General features: G+C 33.4%; 1 protein-coding gene across 1 annotated transcript; it reads right to left on the bottom strand.

The window, feature by feature from the left end:
• Window positions 1–1,941: 1,941 nt before the first annotated feature.
• On the bottom strand, window positions 1,942–11,922 carry LOTGIDRAFT_123262 (hypothetical protein; the record flags this gene model as incomplete). Its single annotated transcript, XM_009060537.1, has 10 exons — window positions 1,942–2,049; window positions 2,487–2,578; window positions 2,794–2,892; window positions 3,129–3,281; window positions 5,919–6,058; window positions 6,246–6,427; window positions 6,842–6,961; window positions 7,636–7,789; window positions 11,072–11,382; window positions 11,770–11,922. The coding sequence occupies 10 exons, from the start codon at window positions 11,920–11,922 to the stop codon at window positions 1,942–1,944; spliced, it is 1,512 nt and encodes a 503-aa protein (XP_009058785.1).
• Between the last annotated feature and the right edge of the window lie 9,954 nt (window positions 11,923–21,876).

Raw genomic sequence — 21,876 nt, 5'->3', positions numbered from 1 at the left:
ATGTAATGAATTACAAGATATAATGACTAACGAGATGTAATGACTGACAAGATGTCATGTCTGATGGTTCGACTAACAAGATGTAATGACTGATGGTTGGACTAGCAAGATGTAATGACTGATGGTTCGACTAACAAGATGTAATGACTGATGGTTGGACTAGCAAGATGTAATTACTGATGGTTGGACTAACAAGATGTAATGACTGATGGTTGGATACTAACAAGATGTAATGACTGATGGTTGGACTTACAAGATGTAATGGCTGATGGTTGGACTTACAATATGTAATGACTGATGGTTGGACTAACAAGATGTAATGACTGATGGTTGGACACTAACAAGATGTAATGACTGATGGTTGGACACTAACAAGATGTAATGACTGATGGTTGGACTAGCAAGATGTAATTACTGATGGTTGGACTAACAAGATGTAATGACTGATGGTTGAACTAACAAGATGTAATGACTGATGGTTGGACTAGCAAGATGTAATTACTGATGGTTGGACTAACAAGATGTAATGACTGATGGTTGGATACTAACAAGATGTAATGACTGATGGTTGGACTTACAATATGTAATGACTGATGGTTGGACACTAACAAGATGTAATGACTGATGGTTGGACTAACAAGATGTAATGACTGATGGTTGGACACTAACAAGATGTAATGACTGATGGTTGGACTAGCAAGATGTAATTACTGATGGTTGGACTAACAAGATGTAATGACTGATGGTTGAACTAACAAGATGTAATGACTGATGGTTGGACTAACAAGATGTAATGACTGATGGTTGGACACTAACAAGATGTAATGACTGATGGTTGGACACTAACAAGATGTAATGACTGATGGTTGGATACTAACAAGATGTAATGACTGATGGTTGGATACTAACAAGATGTAATGACTGATGGTTGGACTTACAAGATGTAATGGCTGATGGTTGGACTAACAAGATGTAATGACTGATGGTTGGACACTAACAAGATGTAATGACTGATGGTTGGACTAACAAGATGTAATGACTGATGGTTGGACTAGCAAGATGTAATGACTGATGGTTGAACTAACAAGATTTAATTACAAGATGTAATGGCTGATGGTTGGACTGACAAGATGTAATGACTGATGATTGGACTAACAATATGTAATGACTGGTGACTAACAAAATGCAATAAAACAATGAAACAAAATGTTATTAACAACTTAATCATAATTCAACAGTCAGTCAGTCACTATTCTGAAGATTAAAAGTTAGATTGGGTAGGATAAATTTATTCTAGAATGTCATTTTGTCTTAAGTCATGCTGTCCAAATCAATAATCATGTTTACAATGTCAAGCCATTACAAACTGTGTCTAATACCTTAATATCATTAGCAACTTTTCTTGTATCACTGAACTTTGTATGATTGGCTGTATTCCATTATACAAGAAAGTTGGCTGTTGCAATCAAGGTATTAGACACAGTTTGTAATGACTGGACATTGTGAACATGGGTCTTAATAAGCTCAGAACACATTAATCATGCAAATCTCACATTGAACATAATAACAAAGCTATTCTTTTGCAAAAATGTGTACCATGAGGCGGTTTAGTTGTCTAAATACATGCTTCACAGCTAATAAAGAGTTGTCTAAATACATGCTTCACAGCTAACAAAGGTCAATTTCAGCTGAGCATGTCCCTTGATCAGCTGGTAAAACAATTAGACAACTATATACCTTTACTAATTTATGAAATTAAATAATCTTCATACCAAATCTATGATAATCAATTATAAGCTAACAGAAATTGCATTACTTATGGAATACAGGACAACAACAAAAAACTTAAAATAAAGAATAATTAAATACAAAGCTTGCCATAGCATGAGACGGTCTTCACATAAGAATTATAAAAATAAATTGAAACTAAAGATTGAAAGCCTATTTAAACTCATGTTGTGATAAAGAGATGGCCATATCTTTGGTAGGTAGTGGTTTGTCATATCCCTCTTTACCATCTAACCAATAGGTAGTCATAGTTCCTTTACCCTACAACATAATATACAATGCTTATTCATCAAACCTCAATACCAAAGAAAGTTTATTTCAATTTAATAGACCTCAATAAATGTTTACTGGTCAATAAGATTCCCCAATCCAAGTTGTCAATCAACTAGTGAGGTCTTGTGTCCCTAGATATTAATCAACATCCTGTCTTTGCATGCATCAAGTCACTTTCGGTAAGTCAATATTGAGGGTAAGACTAAACCATAATGTACACTGCAGTGTTTAGGCACACCCACAGTATAATGTCAAATTGTACATTTTACTGTCGGTGCGCCTAAACACTGCAATGTCAACAGTGGTCTCTCTGAAAGTAATACAAGGGTAATAATCCAAAATACTTAACATAAAAAAAGGTAAAAAGATCATATTGTAGGTTATTTTGCAAATTCTGCAACAACAAAAAAAACCAAATTATTTACCTTTACTTCTCTTTCACCACGACAATCAAGAATATAGCCTCCTAATTCCATCAAAATATCAGCTGTCATGCTACTCATATGAATCTTCAATGCTGGAAAGATTTAGTAGAGAAGGATACCATAATTAAAATTACCAACCATCATTATCACGAAGGTTTCTCCTCATCAGATACAGAGATGACAACTCTTGTCAAAGTTACATCAGATACTCTGTACTATGTTCTGTGAATGCATTGGATAACTTTCAAATAACAAGAAATTCATGATATATTGTAAAATTGAAAAAAGTAACCTGTAGCCTACTCACCAACTGAACTAGATTCCATTCTAGAGGCTGTGTTTACAGTATCACCAAACAAACAATATCTAGGCATTTTTAATCCAACAACACCAGCCACGCAAGGTCCTACAAACATAGTTTATATATTCAGTTTATAACAGGACTAAGACTTGTGAAAGAGAACAGTATGAAGAGCAGTGTGCATTAACCAATAATTCAGAAAGCAATATTAAGAAAGTGTTGAGGTTGAGCAAAAAATACCTGTCCTGAGAAAGATAAAATCTTCAAAAGGAAAGAGTTTTACGAACAACTTCCAAGCATAGGCTAATGACAATGTGTAAAAAGAAAAACCAAATCCTTACCTGAATGCATGCCAACACGAAGTTGTAAAATTTTACCAGGCAAGTGTCGAATTCTGAAGCCAACCATAGAAGATAATAAATCTAAAGACATAGTAGCTATTTCTCCTGCGTGTAGTTTACCGTTTCTTATTGGTAGACCACTGACAACCATATCTTAATAAATAACATCAAACTTAATAAATAAATCAATTTCCGAATTCTATATCTACAAAATTTATAATAAGTTTACATCATTGTGCTCTTAAAATAATAAGTGTATTAGTGACCACCCTTAACAATGTCTTCCATAAAAAAAATTTCAAATCTCTATTAACCCTAACCCTTAAAGTTCTACTAATAAGATAGCTTGCCAGTCAAGGTAATATACGCCCTCTGGCAGCTATGATTTTGAATAAAGATATTTAGCAGTACAGTAACAATCACCTGTATGAAATATTCAACCTTCAGTCATACAATTCTTTTGAACTGTTTAGGGCGATACTGAATAATATTGAGTATGAGTTATTGCCCTTGTTCTTGAAAAAGTGTTCAATTTTTAGCTCGTGAAAACTCTAGAAGGCAAATATTCAGTGCGGGACTGAATAATAAGATAGCTTGCGAGGAAAGGTAACATACGCCCACTGGATTTTCTCATATTGAAGAAATTTTATTAGTTTGAATTCAATTACATATATAGCCAGATATTTATGCTGAGTAAGTCCACAAAATTTTTTAAAATCAATATCAATAACCCAAATACAACAAACAATTAAATCACACAGCTCTAATCAAGGGCAAAAAACAACTTTTGACGCGTGTTTACAAAGTCAAAGTTCATAAAAAATATCTCAAGTTAAAACTTGTCCGAGATCTTATCAATTCCATGATCATAACAAATTTGATCAAATTTGGTTGAAAACTGTAGCTTCTATAGTGCTCACAAACACATTTTGACGCGTTTTTACAAAGTCAAGGGCAGTAACTCAAAAACCGTTCAGCGAAAATGCGTCAAGTTAAAACTTGTCCGAGATCTTATCAATTTCAATGATCACACCAAGTTTCATCAGAATCGGATGAAAACTGTAGCTTCAATCCTGCTCACGAACTATTTTTAACAAATTTCAAGGCGTTCTAAGTCAAGGGCAATATCTCAAAAACCGTTCATTGAAAATATGTCAAATTCGAACTTGACCCAGATCTTATCAATCTAAAGCATCACACCAAGTTTTATCAAAATCAGATAAAAACTGTAGTCTCTATAGTGCTCACAAGAAATGTTGACCGACGGACAGGGTCAACGACAATATACGACCACATATTCATGTGGGCGTATAAAAACCAAGTTTTGTCAAAATCCAGCAAGAATCATGCCTTTTAGTGTCTAAGAGCTAAATCTGAAAGCGTTTTCAAGAACAAGGGCAATAACTCATACTAAATATTTTTCAATTCTTCTGATTTTCAATAGGGTTCATCCTTGGGTGATTACGAACATTCACACCAAGTTTCATCAAAAGTCAAGAATTCTAGAGTGATTACGAGCTAAAAATTGAAAAATTTCAATAGCAAGGGTAATAACACATACTAATTTTGATTTTTCTGATTTTCAATAGGGTTTATCCTTCAGTGATAACAAACACTCATGTCAAGTTTCATCAAAATCCACCAAGAATTGTACCTTCTAGAGTGTTTATGAGCTAAAAATTTAACGCGTTTTCAAGAACAAGGGCAAAAACTCATACTAAATATTTTTCGATTCTTCTGATTTTCAATAGGGTTTATCCTTGGGTGATTACGAACCCTCATACCAAGTTTTGTCAAAATCCGTCAAAAATTGTGTCTTGTAGAGTGTTTACGAGCAATTGTGGACGGACCGACGGACGGCAATATACACCCCCCATTTCATGTGGGCGTATAGAAATAAATTTCATGTCTTTAGGGTCTTAAAAAGTGTATGAATTACCTCCGTTAACATCATTGTAGTCTTAAAATAATAAGTGTATTAGTTACCTCCCTTTACAAAATGTCCCCCATAAAGATTTTCAATAATCAAAAACCCTAACTCTACTTAACCCTTTATTTATTAAATTTTATCGTGTATGAATTACCTCCCTTTACAATATGTCCACCAAACATTTTATTATTAACCCTAACTCTAATTAACCCTAACCCTATAAAATAAAGACCATATTAGTTACCTCCCTTTACAAAATGTCCCCCATGGACATTTTATTATCACAACTATTAACCCTTACCCTACATGCTGTTTCATCAAAACAGTATCTTTTAAGAACAAAATAAGAGTTGATTTCAACTTTAGATACAGAATTCTTCAGGACAGCTACAATAGGAAATGGAGGTTCACTTTCCAATATACATAAGACAAGAGTTTAGGCACATGAGCAAATTAAAGGGCGTTGTAAAGGTTTTCTAAATTTTGTGTAAGGTCAGCAAGGTCACTTAGGGGGATTATAAAGAGTTGTCTTATTTTTCTAAAATGTGCATCAGAGACACTGATAACATCAATTTGTACCATTCCAATTTTTAATCAGAGGTCTATGGCTTCTGCAATTCCACCAGGTATTTGATGATGTCACTTATCACAAAATATGCTTTCACATAAGGCCCTTTGCCTTGTGACGTCAAACATTTTTTTTTATGGCAATGCAGGAACCACAGACGTCTGATTGAAAATTGGAATGGTGCAAATTGATGCTATTAGTTTCCCTGATGCACATTTTAGAAAATTTAGAAAACTCTTTATAATCTCTCTAAGTGACCTTGCTGAACAGGAATGAAGAATTGATTACTTACAGGCATCACCAATAGTTTCTACCTTATAAACATCATAATGATCTAAAATAGCATCAAATGTTGTATAGAGATCATTGAGTAAATCTACAACCTGGAATGGGGTACTATCTCTAGCTATAGCTGTAAATCCAACAATATCACTGAAATATATAATTTATTAATGTTTTGTTGTCCCTTTAACTAGATGTTAATCTGTATGGATAATTTGGTGAGATCAATGTCAAGAGATTTGAACATTAGCCTAAAGAGAAAAATTGTTACAGCAACAATCACTTTGAATGCATATATTTGTCAAGATCAGTACTTAGAATATCCAACCCATCTAACCTGAAGAAAATGGTGACACATTCGAATTCTTCTGGTAAAACTTTTCTGCCATGTTTTAAATCTTCCACAACTTTCTTAGGTAACATCTGACTAATTAACTGTTCAGTTTTAGCTTTTTCTAAAATCAGATCTTTTGTTCTATCAGCTACTATAGCTTCCAAATTACTTGAGTATTTTTCCAACTGTAATAACATTATAGGAATATTTCATAATGGTGATGTGGTCAAAGAAGATTAACTTCACAAAACTCAGGCAATCATAAATAAACAACTGTAATAATATGGTATGATTTTTAAAATGGTGATTTGGTGGTCAAATATGTATCGTCGACTAAAAAATAACCCTATATTGGCCTAAATGGACTGAAAGGCTTAATAGTTAGATTGTTTGTTGGTAGATGACAAGTTAATGTCTGATGGCACACTACTAGCTAAGGTAAGCTAGGTAAGAGGAAGAGGATTAATTCAGATTGTTTGGTAGTTGAGGTCAAGTTGAATGACATGGCACTATAAATCTTTACGCTATGTTAACTTATCTGTTTTAACACAAGATATTTCTGGCAGAAAGTCTGAACTGAGTAAACTGTAAAAACTTACCATGTTGACAAGATTATCAATGAGTTCACCTTTAACAGGATGTATTATATTTAACTGTTCTAATATTTGACGATACGTAGGTCTTTCTTCAGGGTTATCAGACCAACAATGGTCCATCAGCTACAATAATCATATCAAAATTTCAATAGATAGTCAAAAAAAATTCATCTAAATAGTACTCAGTCAAGTCAACCAATTTGAACTTGTCTACAAAGTACTATAGTAAAACTGGTACATGAAATAGTCTTTACCATAATGAAAGTTAATTTTAGTCAAATTTAGATGAAAACAAGGGAATATCTAATCAATTCATAAACCCTGTCTAAATTCTTCGTGAAAGAAGCTCCTTAGACAGAAATACTCACAATTTTCATTTTTCTACAGACTTCATATTCATCAGAGATAGAACTATCAGGTACAAAGGGACGGAAAGGTTTAGAAGCATCAACTCCAGTGTCTGACCAAATCTGTAAACACAACACTAACGTTTGTCATCTTAATCATAATTAAATAACGGAACACAATTTTATGATATAATACGACTCCTTGGTTTTATTGTACATCTTATATTTGTACAATTAGTTTATACTGAGTTCACTTTTGGCACTCAGAGCTACAGGCTGTACACATTAAAGATCTTAGACAGTGGGATATCTAATTTGAAAGGTAATTTTCACCTCATTGCACACTATTTCTAGTCAACTTATCAGCGTTATAACCAAATCAAGAACCTTCATTGATTATTAAGCAAGTACAACAAAAGTTCTTACTCTGATAATTCGTCTGTTCCAGACTATAAAGTTGTTTTCACCTACCGATTTTTGTTTTTTGTATGCTGGATTATTTTTATCACGAACTAAGTTTAAGATATCTTCAGCTTCTAGGAAACTGGTTTCGTTGGTGTAGGGTTGTTCTCTTGTACACATCTCTGTTAATATTATACCATAACTTCAAACAAAAATAAACAATGTCATAATACTATTAGAGAGTCAATTTATATTAAAAAAAAAATATTTTAACTTATTTCAAGTAAAGCCTATAGAACAGGTGGTTAGAGCATTAAAGTCTTTAAGATTATTTGTTTGTTTACATCGTAATGATTAGTCGTTGTGGTTTCTTATTAGAGTTAGTTTGGAGACCTTGAATAAGTTACCTTTCCTAATTATTCCAGTCTACCCAGCTGTAAATGGGTATGACTAATCAGGGAAAGATTAATAACACCCAGACTATCTGGTAGACAGAATTATTGTGAATTTAAGTAAAATAAATATCTCGTAAGAGTAAAATAAAAATTGACTCACGAATAAATATCACCAGCTTTGGTTCCATTTTTAACATCCTGAAGAGTTTTAGCATATTTTAACATTTCAGGTGGAGTCCAGTACAGTTCACTGAAAGATAGATTCATAAAACATGAAAAATCTTTAGCCTAATTTTTATCTTAATTTCAGTTGTTTACAGATATAACGTATGTATTCACAATGGGGCCCACTATTAATTGACTTAGAAAGATTAGACTTTATATTCTTGAACACTATATTGGAAATGTAAATAATGAAATAGTACCTAGGTTTAAATTGTTCAGGGTTTTCACCATCTTTAAGTCTTGGAGCTAAATATCTCATAGTTGGAGCACCAAATCCTAAAATAAAAAAACCCATTCTTTATAGTCATTTCAACACAAAATTTATTCTAACATTTGAACTATTTACTATCAAAATTTTTTTAGTTCAGTTCTTCAAAAAATTTATAGCAAATGGAACTGATCACATAAAGAAACCTGAATAAAAATTTTGTTGGATAATTCAAATTCTTAGTAGGCAATGGGAAATGAAATTAACTCTGCTCCTGATTGGGCCAATAGGCCTTTCTCAATGAGATGACGTCAATATTCATAGAAATATCAAAACGAGGCTAAGTGGGCAAGGAAGTCAAAATGGCGTCTGTTTAGCATGCCTCTTATCATTTCGACGTCAACTAGCGACAAGTTTTACCATACATAACCTTTCATTTCCTTGGAGATGGTTTTATAGATCACTGACAGGAGGATACTTATATTTTGTTAGAAATATAGGCCTATCAAAGACATCAAAACCAAAGGTAAGTCACTAAGTTGACTAAGGCTAAAGCCTGTAGCCAAAGGAGTAAAAGTGTGACCTAGTTATCACACCATTGCCGACAGACGCCAACGAGAGTGTAGATAAATCTCATTTGGTTACCAGGTATAACATGAGATTGCTAAATTATTTTGTCATTATTGGTCTAGTCAGCTAGGCTCATTATTACTACAGTATTAGCCTTACTCTACTATTCTACTCAGTACTCTCTAATCTACTAAACTCTAGGCCTCGGATTCTAGGTCATGATAAAATGTGAGTAATGACTTAGTAGTTATAATAAGCCTGATTCGGGAATGTGCCTATTCTTTTAGTTATAACATGTAAGACTAACTGATGAGAAAAAAGGCCTTAGAGAAGAAGACTCAATATTTTGACTCTTTGAAAGGGGTACAGAGCTAACAAAGCCAGTCAAAGAATGACTACAAGTGCTTTAGAAGAGTGGGTATGCTTTAATTAACAAGTCTTTGCTTTTTTTTAGGATGAGATTTGATTTCCTATTTTAAAGATCCATGTTAGTATAATGTGGTATGTGGTTTATGTGGATGAATAACAAGAGTTCTCTAGATCTCCTTAGTTCCATGTCAATGTGACAATTTTATCAATTCATTATGCAATATGCTGTAACTTATATTTATAAGTTGATTATATGGAATGAAATAAAAGACAAAATTGATAGTGTTTTTTTTTATAATTCAGTGCGAAAATTCATGTGATGTTAACATGCATTTATAATTTAACAACATGTACATGTATATATTACAAATAAAGTCCTTTTTTTCTGTCACTTGATCCTGGGATTCTCATTTTCGTCCTCATGCTCTTAATTTGTCTTGTCCTATAAAACATAAACAGATAAAAAATATATATTAGCCCTGATTATTTCAATGATATTTGAATATGATTTGCAAATACAAATTGGATATGAAATTTATTTAAATATTGCAATGGAAATGGATTACAAACCCTTAAATTGAATTTGAGATGCACTAAAAAGTTACCCTTGTGGTCCTGTGGAGCAGGTTATACTTATATGCTTATTTGGTTTTATCTATCTTTAAGAAATATTACCAAAATATAAAAGACAAATAAGGCTTACGTTAGGGAGTTTTTCCTTATTGATATCATCAAACATCATTTGATTCATCTACATAATATGTATTATATATTATTACCCCAGTTAGTTTTGGATTGTATAGATCTTTTCATTTTGGTCCATCACTGCAATCAAGTTGGAAATCATGTGAGCAAACTATTGTGCCAGCAGTAATCTGTTTAAACAAGCACACGTAGGTCTATGTGTAAACAGCCTGCTGGTGCTATCAGTTGCATCATTTAATTAAGTATAAAATTATGACAAATTGGCCCAAATGTAGAAGGGCACTTATCTGTTGGATAGGGGTAGGGCTGTGAGCTGTTGTATTTAGAAAATTACTTCTATAGATTGAAGATAATTAAAGAAAACTGTTAAGTTGTCTAGGCTAGTAATGAACTAACATAGCTGCAATTGGCCTATGCCATGGCTAAATAAAGGCACAAAGAAGGGACCAAGCCCAAGAGGATAAGAAAGACAGACCTACCCTACTAAAACTGATAAATGATTTGTTATATTCCAATTACAGCAAATATTTCAGTTTTTTAACTTAGAAATGAAATTGAAAAAAAAAAAAAAAAAAAAAGGAAACGGAATAATGTATTGTTGAAAATCCAGGCCTACTTCTATCTAGTCTACCTCTACGCTGTAGGCTACTGTACAGAATCCAGAGGGGCAGATTCTCTTGTTCAAATAAGATTACACTTACCCTCCAATCACGAAATATCATTTAACAAATCACAGGTGTAGGAGAATAGGTAAGTCACTCAGTCATCTTTTACTTTTAGTGACGCTACTCACAAAAGTCACAGACTGACTTACCTGGCTGAAAATTGAAGTAGTTGTAGCTTGGCCAATCGTCCTGACAATTTTTCAGTCTTTAACAATCCATTCTTTCTGGAGGCTTGTCATCTGCAGGTATTTGGTGATATCGAAAACCATCATAAAAGTGGCGTAGCAATGTCATCAAGCTTTTCTATCCACAGCTTCATTAACGTGGCGTCGACCATGTTTGTTTACAGCCGAACACGTTGCCCACTCTGTGAAGTTAGTGGACGGAGCAATGCATACGTTTTGAGAAAGGAGTATGAAGACAGAGAATGAGAAAGGAAAAATTGTCTTGGTTGGAGGTAAACTCTCCAAAACTTACCAGAAATTTTACAAGTCCATCTGTTATCAACTAAACAATTGGTAGATTTGAGACGACCATGAGATACAACTTCAGACCGATGTAAAAAATCCATACCACGACAGATATCTTTTAATATAGAATATCTAAAATCCCAGCCTAATTTTACAGCTTCATTAGATAATAAATCTTCAAGACTGCCCTGGAAATATCAAATTACACTTCAGAAAATTTAATGAAACAATTATGCCTCAGATTTGGATTATGGTTTCCATTTCTAACTTACCACAGATAACAATGACAGATTTATGAATGAGACAATTGGTCAAAATTGAATCTGTCAGAACTGTGCCTCCTAAAATATTATTTTATGACAGACATGGATGATGACAATAACCACATTTGATGTTTGATATAAAAAATTGCATAGCAAAGACCATTTTAAGCTTTATTAACTATCTTAATACTGCCAAGAACTATGATCAAAGCTAGGGTCTCTAAGGCGTGCTCACCCTGATACCACTCTGCAACTAGGTTCAATTCAGACAGTCCACAATGCTAATATTTATTGAGAATGATATATCCATACCTTTGGAGCAACTTCTGTGACAAGAGCAACATTAGGAGCTTCTAAACAAGCACCAATAAACTGTATGAGATTATTATGTCGAATTTCCTTTAAAATAACCATTTCTAGTCTCAAACTATCATCTCCAACATCTAATGTATCAATGTTAAACATCTAGAAATGAAATAAGATGGAGTTATATATCTTAATGGTTCAATGAAATGAAATAGAGATTTATATCCAACTTTTATGAATCTGATGAAGCTGATGAAATGGGAGTGTTATAGCCTTATATCTTGAAATGGAAAGGAGTTCTACATTTTTCAGTTAATCATAATACAGTAAAGCATTTGAATAATTATTTAATTGAAAATCTATTCTTCAGTGTCCCTGATTCACATAATAAGTTTAGAGAAGAAGAAAATACCTGTGCATAGCCTTTTTGATGATGCCAAGTTATACAGTTATTACTCATTTGAAGTCCACCATCTTCAGCTGTAGACATTAAACTCATAGCTCTATCAGCACTTTCAACTTCATCCCATTTTATTAACCAATCTAAATTCTTCATAGCAGCTATTCGAGCTTGTCTGTAATATAGGATAGAGTGATAGTCAATGACATGTTCTGAAAGAGACTTAACCACAGTAACAACACATAACTAATATCAACGTTAAACCTAATCATTTTTCCCATTGTATTTGTTTATTAAAAAAGTATTACTTACCGCCTGCTAAGGAAGCGAATGAGGAAGAAGAGAAAAACAGCTAATAGAATGACAGCTAACAAAGGCAAGATTACCACAACAGCTAATGGCGTTTGACAAACGGATCCAATATAACCGGATACACACTCACATTCATCAGGACCTGTACATTGACCATTGACACATCCAGGACTGAAATATATTTAGGGTTTAGTTTGTCATTACCAAGTTGGGTAATGCTTTTCAGTGAGCAATATGGCAAATTTATCTAGGACAGAAGCTTAGACTTTCTATTGCAACTTTTGACTGGTCTTTTTCCTACCTGAAGAACTTGATGCTTTCTCCAGATTAACCTTTCATACTTGCATCACTGATTGGGGTTAACTCAGATAAAATATACAAAGGTATCAGCTTGACCTAAACATGGATAACACCCAAAACCCTTTTCTGATCAAGCTCAAGACAAGAAAATTCTGATGCCTTTGCCAGTGGTTCAGAGAGTCGGCCATATGTTCCCTTTTCAGATAAAATTTGTCTCTACTCACTTGCAAATAGCTGTATCACATTCAGTGCCTTCCCATCCTGAATCACAAATACAAACAGCTGGTATATCACAATGTCCATTTTTACAGGAACAAATCATTCTATCACAGGTATCAGTAAAATATCCATCAATACATCTACAAGTTATATACAACATTTAATACACATACAAAATATTCAAACATTAAATGATATTTCTGTATTATTTTAGCTTCTCATATATAGTAAACTTACTAATAGATACAGGCAATGAAGTGTGGTATTTAGCTAGCTATATTCCCTCAACAAGTTATAAGTCCACTGTTTAACTTTCAAAATTTTTTAATTTGGGGCCTGTTGATAGTGGACTTTATTGCAGAGATAATGTTAAAAATTAAATTCACTGAAATCCTCTAGTTATTAGTTTCAGACAACATTTTAGTGACAAGAACTTGAGAGAAACTTACTGGCATTCATCCTGGGAAATACAAGTACCAAATTCATACAGAGTGATGTCAGTTTCATCAGTGGCTGATCCCCCACAACCATTAGTACAGTAATAGGGTGCTACTACTTGTTCTTCTTTTACTATCTGTACAGGAGGGTCTGTAGACGGGGGTATAGGTTCAACTATTTGTGTTTCTCTAGCATACATACCACTCGATGAATTATAACTGAAATATTTTAATAAATTACACTTAAAGTCTTTTTTCTGCTGTCTGGCACAACACGAGAAAAAAAATCTGTCATTCGTTGTCCACTATGTCACAATCACGTGCAATTGAAAGGGAAATGAATCTAATTGGATGATGACACTCTGTCTTGCAGATGATAAAACAATCCGCAATTAATCTTATCTTTTACAATAGCATGATGTAGAATACAATTTGTGTAAAAACTGTATGACTTACTATCGTTTGTTTGTATATGTAGATTCTGGTTTACCAATCGGTCCTAGAGTATAATTATAGGGAGGTAAATATAACGGCCAGTAAGCTTCAAACGGTATTTCTAACTGATCTTCAGCTTCATCACTTTCTAGTTGGATTGATCGGGTGAATATAGCTACCTACAATATAATACTTATATCATCTCCAACCCTTTGATATTCTTTATTACTTTCTGAGAGAATCATACCCACCCTTCCCCTGAAAACCAATAGCTTATTTCAGATTTAGAAACCAACAGAAGTTTCAATGGATCTAGTTGTCTTTTTATTACTTATTTAATCAGATGATTGGTCTTAACATTTTTAACTGAGTTTCTGACTTGGGATTTCCTTGTAATAGAATAAAGATAGCTGTTGAGTGTCTAAGGGTTACAATTATTCTTACTTTAATTATTTTGAAAATGCAGCTTTAAACAAATATGGTATTGCAGTTTAAATATGATACATTCGTTTATTAATTCACCTACTAACTTAATGATTTATATATATATTTTTATTTGTTTAATTATAAAACATCGAATATTGTACATAATTATAATGTAAACTATGAACTGTATATATACTAGTGAACTATAGGCTTTTTGCCTTATGGTCAAATAAATAAAATTATTATTATTATTATTATTATAATAAAGATAGCTTGCGATGCAAGGTAACATATGCCCACTGGCAGCTGTCAGAAATAATAAAACAGTCTTTAGTGACTAAAGTACGAATTTTCTCATATTGAAGAAATTATTTATGTTGAATAATTCCACAAAATTTTTTAAAATCAATATCAATAACCCAAATACAACAAACAATTAAATCACACAGCTCTAATCAAGGGCAAAAAACAACTTTTGATGCGTGTTTACAAAGTCAAGGGCAATAACTCAAAAGATAGCTTGCGATGCAAGGTAACATACGCCCACTGGCAGCCGTCAGAAATGATAAAACAGTCTTTAGTGACTAAAGTACGAATTTTCTCATATTAAAGAAATTATTTATGCTGAATAATTAAACAAAATTTTTTAAAATCAATATCAATAACCCAAATACAACAAACAATTAAATCACACAGCTCTAATCAAGGGCAAAAAACAACTTTTGACGTGTGTTTACAAAGTCAAGGGCAATAACTCAAAAAATGTTCATCAAAAATATCTCTTGTTAGAATTTGTCCGAGATCTTATCAATTTCAATGATCACACCAAGTTTCATCAGAATCGGTTGAAAACTGTAGCTTCTATTTTGCTCACAAACAAATTTTGACGCGTATTTCGTAAGTTAATGGCAATAACTCAAAAACATTTCATCGAAAATGCGTCGAGTTAGAACTTGATCGAGATATTATCAATTTCAATGATCACACCAAGTTTCATCAAAATCGGTTGAAAACTGTAGCTTCTATTGTGCTCACGAACAAATTTTGACGCGTTTTTACAAAGTCAAGGCAAAAACTCAAAAACCGTTCATCGAAAATGTGTCAAGTTAGAATTTGTCCGAGATCTTATGAATTCCAATAATCACACCAAGTTTCATCAGAATCGGTTGAAAATCCTGCTCACAAACAATTTTTAACAAATTTCAAGGCGTCAAGTCAAGGGCATATCTCAAAAAAAGTCCATCGAAAATATGTCAAATTCGTACTTGACCGAGATCTTATCAATCTAAAGCATCACACCAAGTTTTATCAAAATCAGATAAAAACTGTAGTCTATATAGTGCTCACAAGAAATGTTGACGGGTGGACCGACAGACCGACGGACAGGGGCGACGACAATATACGACATGTTCATGTGGGCGTATAAAAACCATGCTGGAAGTTAATAATACCATTTCCAGTGCTTATCAGAATGGACAGGCAGTAAGTAGACAATATATAAAAATATAAATCTTACGTTTGTTGGCATTACACCTAACTCTGGAGGTATTGGATTGACTGTTACCATGGAACCTAAAAATCCAGGTCTATCTCCCTTATCATTGAACTTGATTCTTCCTGTTAACCCATCAAACTCCACCTGTAAATATTAAGAAGTTAAAACAGAGGTCATCAGGTTAGGTCAAAAGGTTATTGGGATGAATGCTCAAGAGGGCTGTCGTTAGACAACAACTGGAGTGGCTATATTAAAAATAAAAGCTAATAAAAACAACTGAAAGTTTAGTATATTTTTAATTAGACTGATGCCAAACACTGGACAAAATAAATATATAAGAAAACTTCAAGCTAGAAATCTGTCTACTTACATTTCGCACTTCAAGAGCTAAATTTTCTCCTGTCATAGTTTTACCATCTTGAATCATTTGATTCATGGCCATAGCATAGGCTCGTACAGCATCATATCCTAAACCCATTTCAGCTCCAACCTGCAAAATATAATAAGTTTTACACCCTACCTTTCACATCTTAATAGGAGAAATAAAACCTAGTTTTATGCCTTATTGACAATGCGAGGGATAAAAACATTCTACTTTCCTGCTCCACTTCAGACTAAGAAAAAAATGCAATACCATGATGTGGGCAAATAAGGGAAATTTTACATATAGTCACAAATAAATCTTTTTGCTAGTTTAAGATCGAAACTGTGACTTGAAAAGAATAAACAAGAGTAAACTAACACTACCTTTGCCAGTTCCAGCATCACCATATAAAACTAGAGTTTAAGATAAGGTACATTGACAACAATTAGTATTCTAATTTAAGGTTAAATTTGAGAAAATGAAAACGCAATGTGAGGTATGCAGTGAGTGAAATTTAGCTTAATGATAAAGAGAAACAAACCTCATAAATAACATATTTAACACGTCCCCTATATAAAGATCTATCAGAATAAATGTGATAACCCATAACACGCATCCAGTCTGGAGAACGGTAAGCTGAAACACTGTAAGTTGGTGTAAACATTACCATACCTTTATAGGCTACTGTACAGATTGGTTCCTGAAACAAAGTCAAAAATTTCATACCTTTCTTATAGGTCAACCAATTGATATTAAAGAATGAAAGCTGACACCATGCAAATTCTCGGAAGCATTGGCAGAGAAATGATTTTTATTGAGGATTCAAACCCACACCACTTATTAACCTAACAGATGGCAATTCAACTGAATACTGACTGAGCTATTCCATAGCTTCACCAATAAATAAATGTAATGTGAACTTGTGTAATGTTATAAATGCTGGATGGCATATTTTGCCTTAGTGATTGTAACATGCTTTTCTGAAACATACAGATTAAGTGTGGTGAAATGACTTACCAGGTAACAGATAGGATGTTGATTAGCCCAAGGAAACGACCAACCAAATAAACCCATAGCTACCCACTGATAACCATGTAGACAAGACATCTCCGCTCTGAAATAATAACAATATTTATCATTTCGAATCTGTTTTATCCCATACAGAAGGGACTGTTTCAACAATTCTTGAGACTAAAGACTAATATTTCTATTGATTCATCAAAGAAAAAAACCCAAAACATGTTGCAAGATAAATATAGTAATCTGATTGGATAATTAAATTAAATTCCAAACCCTTGATAGACCAATCAGAAGACTGGAACACTAAAATCATCTGATAATTTTCGAGTCAGAGAATTAGGCTACGAATTAGAGTAAAATTTTGGCCCCTGAGCCAACCCGACTCCCAAAATGAAATGTGATGAAAAAATATTGACTTACATAGCTGCTTCTCTTAACACTAAATACATGAGTTTAGCTGGTACAAACAAAAATATAATTCGTGTTCCAAAACTTTTGATCTTAGCCATTTCTTCACTTAATACTCCAGCATTCCAATCAGTTTCTGGTATAGATGGGATGTTTACCTATAAATTTACATATTATTATTGACATGGTTACCTTAAAACTCATAAGATGTAGATATAAATTAGTATGGATTGAAACCAGGAAAGAACATTGCCTGTTATGGTCATCAATATCTAAAACCCTCAACATTCATCTTTCCGTTGTCCAAGCTGTATATTGGTACTGATTTAAACTAGGTAAGAACATTGTCAAGATATTCTTTCCAAGCTTGTAAGCAAGCCATAAAATTAAGTTCAGCAAGAGATTTTGAGTCAGCTAGAAGTCAGGCTGTATTTTCAGTCATGTTTGACTGGACTGTCTAAATAAAAGTCAGGTCTTTGTCTAGTGTCTATGTAAATGAAACAAAATTGAAATTCCTGCTTTCCCTGCACCTGATTGTGAAAATGAAGTTTGAAAGATTTTGGTCAGTTTAAAGATTAAGATATATGTCTTACCTCTCCTACTATAGTAACACCGTTAGATTTTGCTTTATCATAAACAACTTGAGTTATAGAATAACCACCTCCTCTTATTATAGTCTACAAATAAATATACAAATTTTTTATTATACACCCAGTGCTTCACTCTTTTCTAAACACCTGATGGTTCTTCACTTTGTAGATTTCTACTACTATACAACTTTTACTCCTGATTTTGCCATTCTTTGGACGAGATTATTGATTGATAGAGATTGGAGATGGAATCCATTTCGAGGTAAGCAAGTAGGACTGTGGATATAGAATTATCAGATGAAAACTAGCAAGTGATGTATTGTGCCCTACAACTTGGGGTTTATATATACTCCCTTAGATCTAAGACTGACAGCAATGTCTCCCAATGACATATCATCGTTGCGCTTCAATAACCTCGTATCTCAGAATTTAGGTTTTCAGGAGAAGAAAAAAAACTGATTTTTTCTGTCAGTTTTTATCTTATTGATCCCATATTTGACACATCAACAACGGAAAGAAATGCATATTTGCTGAATTTAGTTCCACGGAATTGAAAAACAATAGGAATCACGATACGAGATACGATGTTTAGTCATATTAGATGAATCGAGATAAGATATATTTCTCTACATACGATTATTCAAACATAAAGCTGATTTTAGGGAGATAAGATATTTTATCAACACCACCATTACTACAAAATGAACTTATTAAGTTAGGAAATGAAAATAGTGACTGGTTGAAGATGTGCACAATCGAGACAAAATGGATATTAGTTGAAATCGTAGTTTTATACGATGGTGACAATTTGATATCTTCTCTTATGAAACCTCACCTGGAACATGCAGGGAATGCTAACACCTAATGTTACACTGCGATTGAGTGTTTCAGCTCGGCATGCATTTCGAAGAGTAAACATAGATATTTTTTGCATTTACTTATATCAACAGTAATAACTTTATTAAGCACAATATGAAACCAATGGAAACTGAAATTGGATTGTTTATTCAACATGGAAAATTAGAGCTGAAGACTTTCAAAGGATTATAAACATAAGAAATTAGAACTAATTAACTGTTAACATGGGTGTGTTCAACAATATCCCTCATGGGCGAGATTATCATAAAAGTAATGGTAATCGTTTGGTATTACAGGTTTCAAATCTTGCAAATGATCAAATTTCTTCCTCTTGATCGGAATAGCAGAATTGTGGAGAATTAGTGGTTCATCTGACGGATCTGGATCCTTCTGTTTTGATCGACGGGGCACATCATTTAAATCATCTGAGTAGCTGTTCTTATATCGAATTAGCGCTCCTGAATATTCGAGTACTCGCAAATTTGTTACCACGGGATCACCAACCTTGATTCCTGGACGAATTGAACCATAATATCCAAGTGATGAATAATCTTTGAAGAAGGCATAATTTACAACTTCTACTCTATAAGCAAACGGTTTCACCCTAGCCTCGCATATCTTGTCAACATAGTTTTGTGGCACATAAATGGGCTTCTTGCCAACGGTTCTCTCGATCACAGCGTGTATAGAATCGCATTCCATTAGAGTGTGACCACGTTCTAAATACTTCTGAGTTACTTTGATTCTGTATTTATTAGATAGCAACAACATGTTTGCCATTACAATGTTTCTGTTCTGATATGTGCAACCATCTGAATAAATAATTATCTCCTTAACTGAGTCGTTTATTCTGTTTTGTAGGTAATGATCCACACATGAAACAAAAGATCTTGCACAGAGGTCACCCTGACTCTCATACCAAAAGTAGCACTGGAAATCTTTGCTAACAATGATGTAAATTGTAAAATTGTGGCATCCTAACTTTGTTTTATAGTAAAGAGCACTGGCATTGAGTTTAGGTGAGAGAAGTAGAGCCTGGAGATCCATTGTAAGAACAACAATTGATGGATCATCTGTTGCTCGCTGTTTATCGCGTTTCTTCTCAGCTCGTGCTTCCTCCTTTGCTTTGATATGTTGGATATAAACTGCTTCATCAAGGTTTTTAGCTTTGTAAGAACATTTGTCACATCTGTCTTTTTTTGGTGAAAACAGAGCCAAATTCAGGAGATTATAAACTTCAAAAAACAGTTTTCGTCCATAGAAAACCTTCCCATTGTCTAAACAATCAGACTTATACACCTTATATAATTCTGCCGAAGTACCAAACACGGGTTCGAGGTAATTTTTCATACTGCTGGATCTACAATAGTGTGACAGTAGGTTTGGCAGATTTTGCAAAAAAGGTTAGCACTATCTGATTTGATGGTATCTCCTGTAGAGACGTTTGCCTGGTGATTTAGTTGGTATACCGGTATCATCTATGTTGGCTATCCATGCATAAACTGTTTTTTCTCCCAGACAAAGAGTTGACAGAAACAATGATTTGCAGACTTGTAATTTCTCATTATCTTTCTTCAAGAAATACTTATTTGAACCATTTCGTCTGTATTCTGCATCATCTTTGGCAACAGTTCTTTCCTTTACACTCTATCTACCAAACTATTCAAAAAAATTCCGTTCTCTTTCCAGTCCATATTTTCCTAGAAACCAGTACAAATTTTCTGTCGATCATCATCTGATAAGTTACAACGATTTCTTTTCTCGCACGTTTTAGTACATTTTCGTTCTTTTAGTTTTCTGCTACCTTTATCTGAACTGTAAGTATCTAGGAAAAGAAATATCAATCCCCACAAAGTAAAAATATCGTATCTTGTAATAAAATGAAGAACAATACCAATAGAGTTCTTTGTTTTTATGATTATTGAATATTTAAAGTTAAGTATATTGATATAAATGTGATATCATTCGAATACACTTATTTGTGTATATAAATATGACAACACTGATTTTATTAACTTTTGATAACAGTACAAAGATATTTTGTGACTGTGCAGATTATTGTAAGTCATATTAAATACGTATTGAGGTCTCAAATGAATAAAAATGCATTGAAGTTTTATAGAAATACTTACTCCTTTAGTGTAAACAAATGTCTGTCGTCTGCTAAAAACATGTGGTCGAGTTACGAGTTTTTAATTGTAATTTTTTAAGCCAATTAAAATTTCGAGTTTTTGTCACATGCTAATATTATTAATTGTAATTGGACTAGAGTTGCGACGTTTTTACACAAGGTGTATTAACGGTATTAGATGAAATGAATATCTAAAATGATTTTGACCAAATCGAGATACGAGGTTTTAGAAGCTCAACGACGATATACCAATCCTGCCGTAAATGTCAAGAGCCAAGTGAATTGTGATTATAAGGATGGATAGCGGCTATTGTCTTTCAATTAACCGTTAATTGGTATTTTACGACTTTTGTGTTGATCATTCTAGTATGCTTATCTATCATTTTTTGTTGAAGCTAAAACATGGGCCTAAAGTAGATGTTTCAATTTAAAAGGGAAGCCAGAAAATAAGAAAGTGTACCCGGGAATTAGCTTTGAAAACAGCGAAACAAACAGACTTCATTTCTGACTGAAACATATCTCATTGTTACAGTATTTTACTGTCTTTTTTTTTTGGGGGGGAACACATGCTACTCCCTTGGTGGAATTACTGTCAGTGTCATAAGCCCCCCCCCCCGATGTTAATATGAAGAATTTGCAGAGAAGCAAGCATGCGTTGTCATGCGAAATTTATTTAATAGATTCTCAACCGATTTGGACACTAATGCAACTCAAACAT

The sequence above is a fragment of the Lottia gigantea genome (assembly GCF_000327385.1).
Source record: "Lottia gigantea unplaced genomic scaffold LOTGIsca_43, whole genome shotgun sequence".
NCBI classification, from domain to species: Eukaryota; Metazoa; Mollusca; class Gastropoda; family Lottiidae; genus Lottia; species Lottia gigantea.
The sequence above is the reverse complement of the archived record's forward strand: the minus strand, read 5'-3'. Positions and strand labels throughout refer to the sequence as shown.